General features: G+C 36.5%; 1 protein-coding gene across 1 annotated transcript in view; it reads left to right on the top strand.

Annotated features, from left to right (window-relative positions):
- The window catches only part of APOOL (apolipoprotein O-like), a 19958-nt gene that overhangs the window by 1154 nt on the left and 7529 nt on the right, over positions 1-11275 (top strand). Inside the window, exons 2-7 of the mRNA XM_009326654.1 lie at positions 2992-3212; positions 3828-3947; positions 5498-5552; positions 6339-6437; positions 7908-7999; positions 9697-9783. Of these exons, the coding sequence (XP_009324929.1) occupies positions 2992-3212; positions 3828-3947; positions 5498-5552; positions 6339-6437; positions 7908-7999; positions 9697-9783 (674 nt within the window). The remainder of the gene's footprint in view (positions 1-2991; positions 3213-3827; positions 3948-5497; positions 5553-6338; positions 6438-7907; positions 8000-9696; positions 9784-11275) is intronic.

Genomic DNA, 11275 nt, shown 5'->3' with positions numbered 1-11275 from the left:
TAGGCCCGCCGTGCCGAATCGCTCGGCGGGGTGATGATACCTCGCAGAGCCCTTCCCCAGTGCTGAACTCGCGTTGGCGGCACAACTTCTCTACTCCAGCATGGGGGAGTTGGAAGATCGTAGTTTCTCGGAGCAGGGACGTCCCTTCAGCCTGTAACCGAGCGTTCAGATGAAGGAGGAGTAGGAAAGTAAGAGGTCCCAGTACTGCTTGCTTTGTTGTAGAACTTGAGGCAGAAAGAGCTGGTTCAAGAGAGTGGTTAAATCGTACAGCAGGGAATAAAAGAAGTATTTCTATTCTGGTTGTTCTCCGTCTACTTACAGCTTCTGAAACACCTTCCATTCCTTACTCAAGAGATGAAGTATCAAGACACCAGTTTGGTAGTAGCATCGTAAAGTGTAGTAGTGTTATGCATCACTAAAACAAGGATGTTAAAATCGCGCCGTCACAAACTAACAGGGTCACAAGTATCTAAAGTATCTTTATTTGTAGATATAATGTAGTGTCTTTAAACAGGGGAAAATGTGCCTGTAAAGAGCTAGGCTTTCTCTCAAATATTCACAGGTTTTCCAGTTTTCATAGTCAGATTGATGACTAGGTTGCTCTCACATGAATCCTCACATTTACTTTTGCAAAGCATTTGAAATGTGTATCTATCTGCAAAGAAAAAGATGATGCAAATGAGGACAGCTAAAGGAATGAAAGTGAAGCATTTTACCTTAGTTTGTTATGAGGCAAGTATCTGAAAGAAGCAGCTGTATTTGGCTTCGCTGTATGGCTAGGTGATCTTGAAGTAGTATAGTTTAGCACTTAAATCCGAATGCTTCAGTGCCCTCGGTGAAGTGACGTAACCTTATGTGTGTTCTTTATTATTTACTATGAAAAATTAATAGTTTTATTCTTGTTAAGTTTTCACTCTCCCTGGGTTACCACCTGGCAGATGAAGATTAAAAACAAATCTGTGGAGTGTCAGTAAGTTGAGTTGAAGTGGAAGGATGCTCTGTTCCACTCGTGTGTGGTATTTTTGTAGTTGTCATTAGAGACTTATAAATACATATCCAAATACTGGATTTGGCCTAGAAACTTCTGACAAATGTCTCATATAACTTCTGAGAAAAATAAAAGGATCGGAGACGGTTTTCTGTTCTTCCTCAAGGCATCTAAGTGGTAGCAGAAAACTATAAACCCGTGCTTCTTATTCTTTGAGTAACAGCTCTCCCCTGAAAATATGACATGCAGTAGCTGATAAAGTTTTAATCTTATTTTAATCTGACTAGTAGATTCTGATTTTGTGATAGAGAAGGCATATATATTTATATATATACACACGCATCAGGTTTTTGCATATAACTTACTCCTTTGATTACCTGTTTTTGTTTTGAGGCTTATTCCTACCTTCAGGGCAAGTTTCCTTACTTGTGCTCCGATTCTTGAAGCAAGTATACAGAATTTGCAGTTTCAGTGAGAAACAATACTTGACGTCTTGGAAATTAGCATAAAATAAATATATGGTTTTATTATGCTTTACTTTGTATTCTGCATCTTTTGAGTTGATAAAGTATTCTTTGTAGTGATGTAGCTTTTTAGCTTTTTTTATAGAATCTGTATTTTTGTTCTTTGATAAGAAGGCGAGGGGCACATTGGCTGCGTGTTAAGAGCAGGAATACTATATATTACTAAAGACTATTAGTGTAGAGAAACCTTAAGTAGCCCTTCCTCCCCTCAGCCCCCCACGTCAAAAAACGCAACCGAAAAGTAGTTTTTAGCTTTATCTTACAGCTTTCAGCTCTGGCATTGTCTGCTTGCCCCTTCTTTCATAACAGCCCTCTCATCGTTGCAGTGTCCTCCTTTGTTCTCCAGCAGCTTTGTTTCGCTGTGATTGTATGGTCTGAAAGTTTTGCTATGATGATCGCACAGTTCACTTTAGAAGTGATGGTGTTTTGCTGTCTTGAGTAGTTTAATCTGCATGTGATTGATGTGTTATGAACCCGAGCTAATTCAAGGTGGTGCTTTTGCGTTTCTTAGTGTTCATTGTGTTTTCATTATTATGACTAAATGGTATGGAGTAAATCCCGCTCCTTTGACGGGATATTTCCAATTGAAAGCTGAGATAATAATGAGGATATAGTAGAGTTTTATACTAGGGATTTAAGGTATTTCCCAAATCAAGTTGGTTTTTTCCCTGCTTTTCTATTTTTCTGGCACTCTACCACCATCATCTCTATGCAGATCCTGGGAACGTTTTTCATACTTGTTCTCACATTTTTAAAGTTTCAAAAATGCTTCAGGTGAAGAACAGAACAGAAAAGTCTTTACTGATACAGAAGAAACCATGATCTACCAAAGTTGCAGATGCTTCAACATGTTGTGGCAAGTATGCCAGCACGCTTAACGCCAGCTCTGATTGGAATCTTAAGGCAATAATTTAAAAAATATTAATGTGAAGCTGTATTTTGAGTTTAAGCTTTGTGTAATAGACGGTAGTTTTTTCCAAATTAATGTTCGAAGTAGACATCAAACTCTCATGACCAAACCTGTATTTCTGTAATTTACATTGTAACATACATGATTCGAAAGGTTAAGCAGGTGATGCTTAATTCCAGTCATCGCTATGTCTTTTCATTTCTTGTCGACACGCAGTTATTCCAAACAGACAGTACTTGAACCATTCTCTGAATTGGAAAGGAGATGACATTTTGTCTGATGTCACGGAGAATTCCTGTAAATAAAATTGAGGTGCGTTTTGCTGAAGCAAGAGAGTAATTCATTGACTTGGAGTACCTGTATGTTGAATAGATTAGAACTTAATTTACCTTAAGGGATGACGGAAGCATCAACATGGCTTTGAACACAAAATTCTTCCTGATATTTTAGACATAACTGTTGTTGTCGGTGATCTCTAGCTTTTTCTTTACCACTGTAATTTGAGAAAATCTCTGTACGAGACACAAGAGGTTCCTAAAAGGCATACTGGTTTAAAAACATTTTGAAAGTGGCACGTTTAATCCCATATTTCATCAAGAACAACACAATAGGACAATCCAGATTTTACTGGAGTGAAATTTTTATTTCTGCATTACCACTCCCTTTTTTCATCTGTCTGTCCCAGGTGGCAAAGCTGGCAGCTCTTTCTTCTGGTCTGCCGTTTGCATGTATTACTGTATATGCAGCAACAGAAAAGGAATCAAAAGATCAGCTGATGAAGCCAAATCAGGTAAGAATCTTACTGTTTGTCAGTCTTTAAAGTAATACCAGAAGACTCTGCAGAATACCATCTCTTTCCATTGAATTATATTACCCAGTAAATAAAATACGTAGCTAAGTAATATGTGATAATAAACATTACCTCCTAAATAACTGTCCACTATAGCACAAATAAAACGTGAAGTGTTACAATAGTAAGTTAGTAAAGTTTTATCTCATTTTCATTATTACATTATTTCCAGACTGAAGCTAGAAAAGGTAAGAGAGTATAATACTGATAATAATAGTCTCTTTCTATTGTACAGTTTCTAGTAGTACATGCATGCATCTTCCAACTATTCTTGCTCATGCTTCTTCTGAACAAAAGATATTTTTATCATACTCAGTAATTCTACTTCTTAGAACCTATACAATACTTTCAGTTTTCATTTCTAAAGAATTAACCTGTAGTCACACTTGTGTAAAGTAAGTTTGTAAATATAGAAGAACATAATTCAATATAGAGGTTTTGTTTGCTGTTGTGGGAATGGTAAGGATTTGCAGTCCTGAAAAACACTATTCAGTGTAAATCTTAATCCGTATACAAAACTGTCTCCCTGCAGTACAGTTATGTTTTTCTTTCCAGCTTCCAATTTACTGTCCACCACCTCTGAAATCGAAATACATTGAAGAACAGCCTGGTTACTTGCAGAAGCAATTTTCTTCAGTAAGACAGACAACCGGCCGCTATATTGGATGGTGCAAAGTAAGAAATACCTGCATCCAAAGTTTCCTACAATTCCTGACAGCACTCAACTAAAACATTGAAAAAACAGCATACATCACCCTGGAGATTTTGTTTGCAGTTGCTTGTATTAGCATACACCTATAATTTAAGATGCAAAAATGAACCCTTTTTCTCTACTGTGCTTATAACAGGGAACCTGTGCGTTCTCCTCGTTTTCCAAATCAAAAGGCAGTGAGACCAAAGAGGTCCATTTCAGTCAATGCTAAACTGGATCCAGGCCAGCCCACAATGTCCGGTTCAGAAATATCTCTTGGTTAACTTCTACAGCAAGAGTTACACTGGTAACTTCTTGCTAGCAGAACTTCATAGCGTTTAGGAGTCTGAAATTCCAGGTATATTCCACAGAGAGAGAGAGAGAGAGCTGCTTCCAAAGGGCAGGTTAAAAGACCTGATTTAGGTACTTTAGGAAAGACAAACTGAGTGCATCCAATATAACTGTTAAAGCAGGCTATGACTAACTAGTCATCAAAAATACCTCGCAACTCTGTTATTGAATATCCTAGGCATAGGAGAAAATGCGATGCCTGTCACCATTTTCTTAACTGCTGGTAAATGACGACTTTTTACCCTGGCTGTTGTTAGTATAAGAAATTTTATGCTTGTATTTTTCTCTTACAAAAAAAATACATCCTATTGTTTGAAAAAGGCAAGGAAATAAAAATATCGTCCAGTATTTTTTGTAAATTTTTATTCCGTTGGTCTGTGAAAATTTTGTCAGTGACGGCGTAACTGAAATGATTTCGTTATAAATCTGTATCGAACTTTTCCATGCCCTTATTCATCAAGTGAGTGTTTCAGAGATTCACTAGCAGTGACCTCTGGTGGTACAAATTCTACATTGCTGTAAACGAATGATTTCGGTGAAATAACTCAAGATGACACTGGTTTTCATTAATCTCCTAAAGAATGTGTATTTACTCAATTTGTTTAGCAATCCGAGGACAATGACACCAATAATAGGCTAGTAGAAGGGTTTTTTTCTGGCTAAAGAAAAACTTGTAATTGAATAAATTGACTAATTTGAAGGGAGAAATGCAAACTAGTTGAGCACGCATCTTAGACCAAATCAGTATTGCTTATCTTCAGTGAAACTGAGCACCTTTTTTACAAACTAAAAGACATTTTTACTGGTTAAGTCTCTCTAGGGAAGAGGAGATAGTATTTTATAATTGAATTTTCTTATGTTACACAGTTGGCGTCCAGATGTTTTGCTACCCTACAGTTTTGTTCCTGAGATGTCAATTTTGAAAGTGATCTTACTATATTAAAGAGATTTTTTTTAAATTAAATATGGATGGAGGTTTTAAAAATAGAAAAATGGTAGTCAAAAAGGGGATAGATCTCAGCACAGCCTCTGCAGAAGTTCACTGATCTGGTTTGGTTTTTTTAAAGTTACATAATATTTCTTTGTCTCATTGTGCTGAGCTGTCTGTATCAACTGAGTAGTTTCGTACTGAAAACGTCTACTTTTGCAAACATGTATTTTGTTTTTTTTTTGTTTTTCGTAGGATGCTTTTGTCTTTTTTAAAAATGGAATCATGGATTCAATTCAATTTGGAAAAGGTAGGCAAGTCACGTATTTCTGAACTGAGCAGTTTCTGTTGTTTCTCCTTCTGACTTAGACAGATGGTTGCAACAGCAAATTCTAGTTATGGGGGGAGGAGGGGGGAAGGGAGGAAGAGGAGTGCGCTGGAATACTTTCCACAAGTGTGGGTGGAAAAAAACCTGGGACCACTGTTAATTCACTATGGAGTTTCATTTCTGTTCTCAAATGAGAGAAATGACCAATTAAATGGTGTTTCTCATTCCTTTGATTTTAGCTTTGTTCTTACAATCATAGTATCACAGAATCATTGAAGTTGGAATCTCTATAGATCCATAGATCGCTCTGTAGAGGCATCTCTATAGATCGTCTAGTCCAATTACCTGCTTAAAGCAGGGCCAAAGCAGGTTGCTTAGATCTCTGTCAGGCTAGGTCTTGAACATCTCCAGCGATGGAAATTCCACAACCTGTCTTAATTATAAAAATGGCTTCTTAATTCTGGCACAAGTTACAAGCAGTATTTGCATTCAAGTTCAGTATCAGAAACTACAGATAAAAGTTAATTTCCTTAAAAATAGTATATTGGGAGATTCCAAAATATGTGTTTTCTCATTTAAACTATATTAACTCACAGTAAAATCAAAACTTAAAACTATGCTTTCCTTTTCCTTTATTAAGGACTAACATTTTACAAGATATAAAAAAGTACCTAAGGAAAAAAATTGTTAACTTTGCTGCTGTGTTCTGTTTTTGCTGTTCTGTGTTCTGCTTCTTTTTTCTTCTTTTTTTTTTTTTTTAATTCTAAGATGCTTATGTTTACCTGAAGAATCCACCACCAGAATTTCTTCCCAAAGTTGGTGTAATTACAGTGTCAGGCTTAGCTGGTATAGTGCTGGCAAGAAAAGGTAGGGGGTTTTGCTTATTTTCATTATTGGTGTGTTGAATATGTAGCATGTCAAAAGATTTTTCTGAAACATAGGCAAAAACCTATGTAACTAGTGTTAAAAAAAAAATCCTTCCTGATAAATTGAAGGGACATTATGAAATATTTCTTTGAGAAGCTGGCTAAGACCTCATAGATAGAGCAGGATTACATAGTCGTTTTTAATGGTGGAATCAACAGAAATTCAAAGTAGGACACTTGTTTTGAGTTTGTCGTTAGTGGTTTTCAAAAACAATGTGTGTGTGGGAGGAAATTGGAGACAAATTAATAGGTAAGGTTACTGAATGTAGTGAAAACTTAGGGCATTCAGAGAGAAGCAGCTAAAGAATGTTGGCATTTGGCTACACAGGTATAAGAGAAGGCATGATTTCGGCAGCTTTGAAGCCAAAAGGATAATTTAGAATCATAGAATCATAGAATCATTAAGGTTGGAAGAGACCTCCAAGATCATCAAGTCCAACCATCAACCCAACACCACCATGCCCACTAAACCATGTCCCTAAGCGCCTCATCTACCATTTTTAATGGTGGAATCAACAGAAATTCAAAGTAGGACACTTGTTTTGAGTTTGTCGTTAGTGGTTTTCAAAAACAATGTGTGTGTGGGAGGAAATTGGAGACAAATTAATAGGTAAGGTTACTGAATATAGTGAAAACTAAGGGAATTCAGAGAGAAGCAGCTAAAGAATGTTGGCATTTGGCTACACAGGTACAAGAGAATACACATTGGAAGGCATGATTTCGGCAGCTTTGAAGCCAAAAGGATAATTTGATAGATACAGCCACTTCTCCTTTCAAGATAAATAGCAGAAGAATAACACTTAAACTGCTAGAAGATACTGCTCAGAAAATGTTAATCTGTAATACCTGAGCGTGTGTCTATCTGAATATTTCACAAAGCAAATGGGTTAATCAAAATACTGGCAGATCAGTAAAAGCATTCTTCTTGTATCCCGGTTACTTTTTGGTGGACAGATTTAAAAGACTTGGGCTTGAGAATCTGTCATCGGGGCTCCTTGTCAACAAACAGGAACCTGAGCCTGGCCCTCACGTTTGAGCAAAGAGGCCCCAGTTTCCAGGCTCCCGGCTGCTCCAAATTCTGCAGTCTGTGTCCTCGAGTGCACGTGGAGCTAGTGAAGAACCACAGAAGCTCCCAAATGGCACAGACGTTCTTCTCATTTTTCACAATATTGGAAAGTCTAGTTTGGGATTATTTCTCATTCAAGAAACTAATGTTCAGAATATCAGTATCTCCTGCAAACGTGACTGTACTAAACTATAATCACACTCTGTATTCTCTCCTCCTGCCGTTACGGGGATAAGTTTGATGTAAGCAATGGCTAGGGGTTAAACAATTGTGTTTAATTGATACAACAGTTTAGCTTTACATTTCATTAGCGTCTAATTATTTGAAATATTTGGTTTTATACAGATTCTAGATTTAAGAAAATTGCTTACCCATTGGGACTTACTGCTTTAGGAATTTCTGTTTGTTTCCCAGCTCAGTCAGTGGTAATTGCTAAGGTAAGTTTACCTGTATTTTAATATTGAAGTAATAGTGAATTTAGTCATAGCATTCTCATTTCACTTGAATTAAGCATCATGGGACTAGGAGTCAGAGTTCACATGCACCTTCATTAAAACATATAAGGCATCACAGGCGTTAATTGCATAACTATAAAAAATGAATAAAATGACTGACTTTAAAAATACAGTTGTATAGCCTCTCAATTTTTAATCCTCATTCCTCAAAAAAATGAAGATTATTTTGTCTTCCTGAAATAAAAGTAAATAAAAAATAAAGCCTTGCCAAACTTGATAGATGTGCAATTTGAGATACCGTACAATTGCATCTCTTGTTAAATTCCTTGTTTTCCAATTATTGTAATCTTGCAGTTGTCTATCTGATTAGAGTATGTCTTAGCTGTTCATGTAGAAAAGCAGAACTACGCTTAATATTTTGTATGCAAGAATTGTTTGTACACAGTACGTTTGTACACAAAAAGTGAATTAAAAAGCAGGATATAAAGTCTATGTATCTCTTCCTTCTCTACAGTTTACCAGTGTTTCCCTATTTAGAAAAGCACAGACTGCTTCTTAAGAATTCTTCGTAGTTCCTTGACAAACTTTGTATTTATAGTTTCAAAACTGCACTTCTGTTTAAAATTGATGAGGTAGGGAAATTTAGTTTAGTTAGTTGTGTTTGGTTCTAGGACTTATCAATCTTTTAGTTAAATCATCAGATTTAAGTTTTGATGGAAAGATTTCTGGAATGTTATCCTGAAATCTGATTGAAACAGCTACTATTGAATCCCTTACTTTCCATCACGATGAATCAGTTGTTATTGTTACTAATTTTAGTGGGGTGTGTTTGTTTATTATTTTTATACTTCCAGAGTACTTAGGAAGATATCGCAAAGACCTATACTGTGGTTAAAGTCTTTGGGCAATCTTATATTGCTAAACTGATACGTTGTGTTTTTTTCTGATATGCAAATCAATGAGGATTATAGTTTCTCAAGAGGCAGTGGGATTTCTTGGCTTATGATAATAAGACTTAAATGTCAGGGTTGGAAGATGGAGAAACGAATAGGAATGCTACACTGTATGTTGTGACCTATCTCAGGAAGCTAAATCCTTGTTTCCTATTTACTTACATTATGTATCACCTTTTGCACAGTTCTTTGTAGTTGCAGCTGTGAAGTAGTCTGTTTCTACAGGGCGTTTGTGAAGGTACTGCATAGTTACTGCAGTATTAAAAATTACTTTTCGAAAATAGACTGGAGGATTTGGTCATTTATAAAGCAAAGCACTGCTCACTAACATGGGCCAGGTCATCTTTTGGGGCTTTTTCCTTTTGTGTTACTGTCTTTGATCATTTCCGACATAGTGAGACAAGTTTGGATCCTTTAACACTGCTGCTCCAGTCTATTGTGCTAACATTGCCGAAACACTGTTTGCTGATGAGGTTTTGATTTCATTTTGAGTGGGTGAATGTAGCATGTGAATGCTACCTGTGGATTTCTAGTACCAATTTAAACATTATTTAGGATTTGCTTGATGTAAGAGAACCATGCACTAGATTTTGAAAAGTAGATGATTGAAATATCTTAGTATGGGGTCAAGCATGTTCTCATGCAAATAAGATGCATTTCATTTGAATGGTGTATGTATCAGTATGTTTAAAGCTGCTGTTAAATTACATTTTTCTAAAAAAATAGGTAACAGGGAAAAAGTTATTTGCTGCAAGCCATCAAACCTACGAAGCTGTGCGATCACTATGGGCAAAAAGGGAAGACGTCACCAAGGTAGGCTTTCTGAAGTAATGACTGTAACTCATATAACTCACAAAGTCAGAGGGAGAAAAAAGTAAATTAGGTCAAGTACTATTCTGCTGATACTGCTTAAGATTACTAATTGCGTTAAGTGAGGCACAAAACCCCCCTCTGATATTTTTGTAACTTCAGTGTTTAATTAATGTCATACTTGTAATACCTTTCAGACCAGCAGATATTGAGACCCCCTGCGTAGTCCCACAATACATGCAAGATGCACAAGCAAAGACCGAGTTTGTCTTTATAGCTCATTTTTGAGCTTGACAAAAATAATCCATTCTGATTCAAGCTTTGGTCCTAAGCAGACCGCTGAATTTAATATAAAGACACACAGAATTACAGTAGGTACAACTAGCTTATTTTTAAACATATCAGTGAAGGAAATTCCACAACCCTTCCAGGTAGTCTGTTTTAATTACCCTGTGATATAAATTGTCTGTGTCTGATTTTTTTTTTTCCTTCCCTTGTCCTGTCCTCATTGCAGCCATAGTGAATAAATGGTCAGTAACCTCTTTATATGGAAAATGTCTCATTGTTTTTGACATTATCTTCTCCCTAGTATAACCTTTTCTTATAGAGCAGACTTTCTAACTCTTACGTAATTCTTGTTCTCCTCTGAGCTTTCTCTAGTTTCTCTCTCTCCTTTCCCTTTTTTTAGGGTTTTTTGTGTGTGATTTGTGGTGGTGTTTTTTTTTTAAGTGAGGTGGTCAAAATAGGACATAGTAAGCCAGCTGAGGCCTTGCAAGCCCGAAGTAGAGGGAAATATTAATCTCCTGTAAATTACATACGGAATTCGGGTTAGTACATCCGGGAATTAAACATGTTGTTTCTGCAACCTGAAAGGGTTTTTCTCCAGTGGAAGTTTAAAAACCCCTGACAAAAGTAGTACTTCCCTGAGTAAAATTTCAGCTTTGCACAGTGATTTTTTTGTTCTTTTTAAAGAAAATGAAAGTTTCTCATTCATATTAACATTTAGAAGTATTTTGCTTTAAATTTATGGTGGTCATTTGTATGCAGTCCTCACCTTGTATTTCCACAGAGGAGCGCAAATGGAATTCTGAATTTTGAAAATGAGATTCAGATAAATATAATGAAAATGATAGCGAAACAAGAATTGATGTGGTAAAGACAGTTTCTATTAACTTTATTTTTTTCCCTGAGTGAAGCCTGTTCCCAAAACAATATATTATTTTTCATTACTAGGGTGTTACCATGATTTATCTTTCCATCTTCTGTTGACTAAGGGTAGTAAGTTGTAGTGGAATGACCCTGGCTGGACACCAGGTGCCCACCAAGCCACTCTTATCGCTCCCCCTCCTCAGCTGGACAGGGGGAGAAAAATATGACAGAAGGCTCATGGGTCAAGATAAGGACAGGGAGATCACTCAGCAATTACCGTCACGGGCAAAACAGGCTTGACTCAGGGAAATTAGTTTAATTTATTACCAATCAAAATCAGAGTAGG

Source organism: Pygoscelis adeliae, unplaced genomic scaffold, assembly GCF_000699105.1.
Source record: "Pygoscelis adeliae isolate BGI_AS28 unplaced genomic scaffold, ASM69910v1 Scaffold216, whole genome shotgun sequence".
In the NCBI taxonomy this organism is placed as follows: domain Eukaryota; kingdom Metazoa; phylum Chordata; class Aves; order Sphenisciformes; family Spheniscidae; genus Pygoscelis; species Pygoscelis adeliae.
The sequence above is the reverse complement of the archived record's forward strand: the minus strand, read 5'-3'. Positions and strand labels throughout refer to the sequence as shown.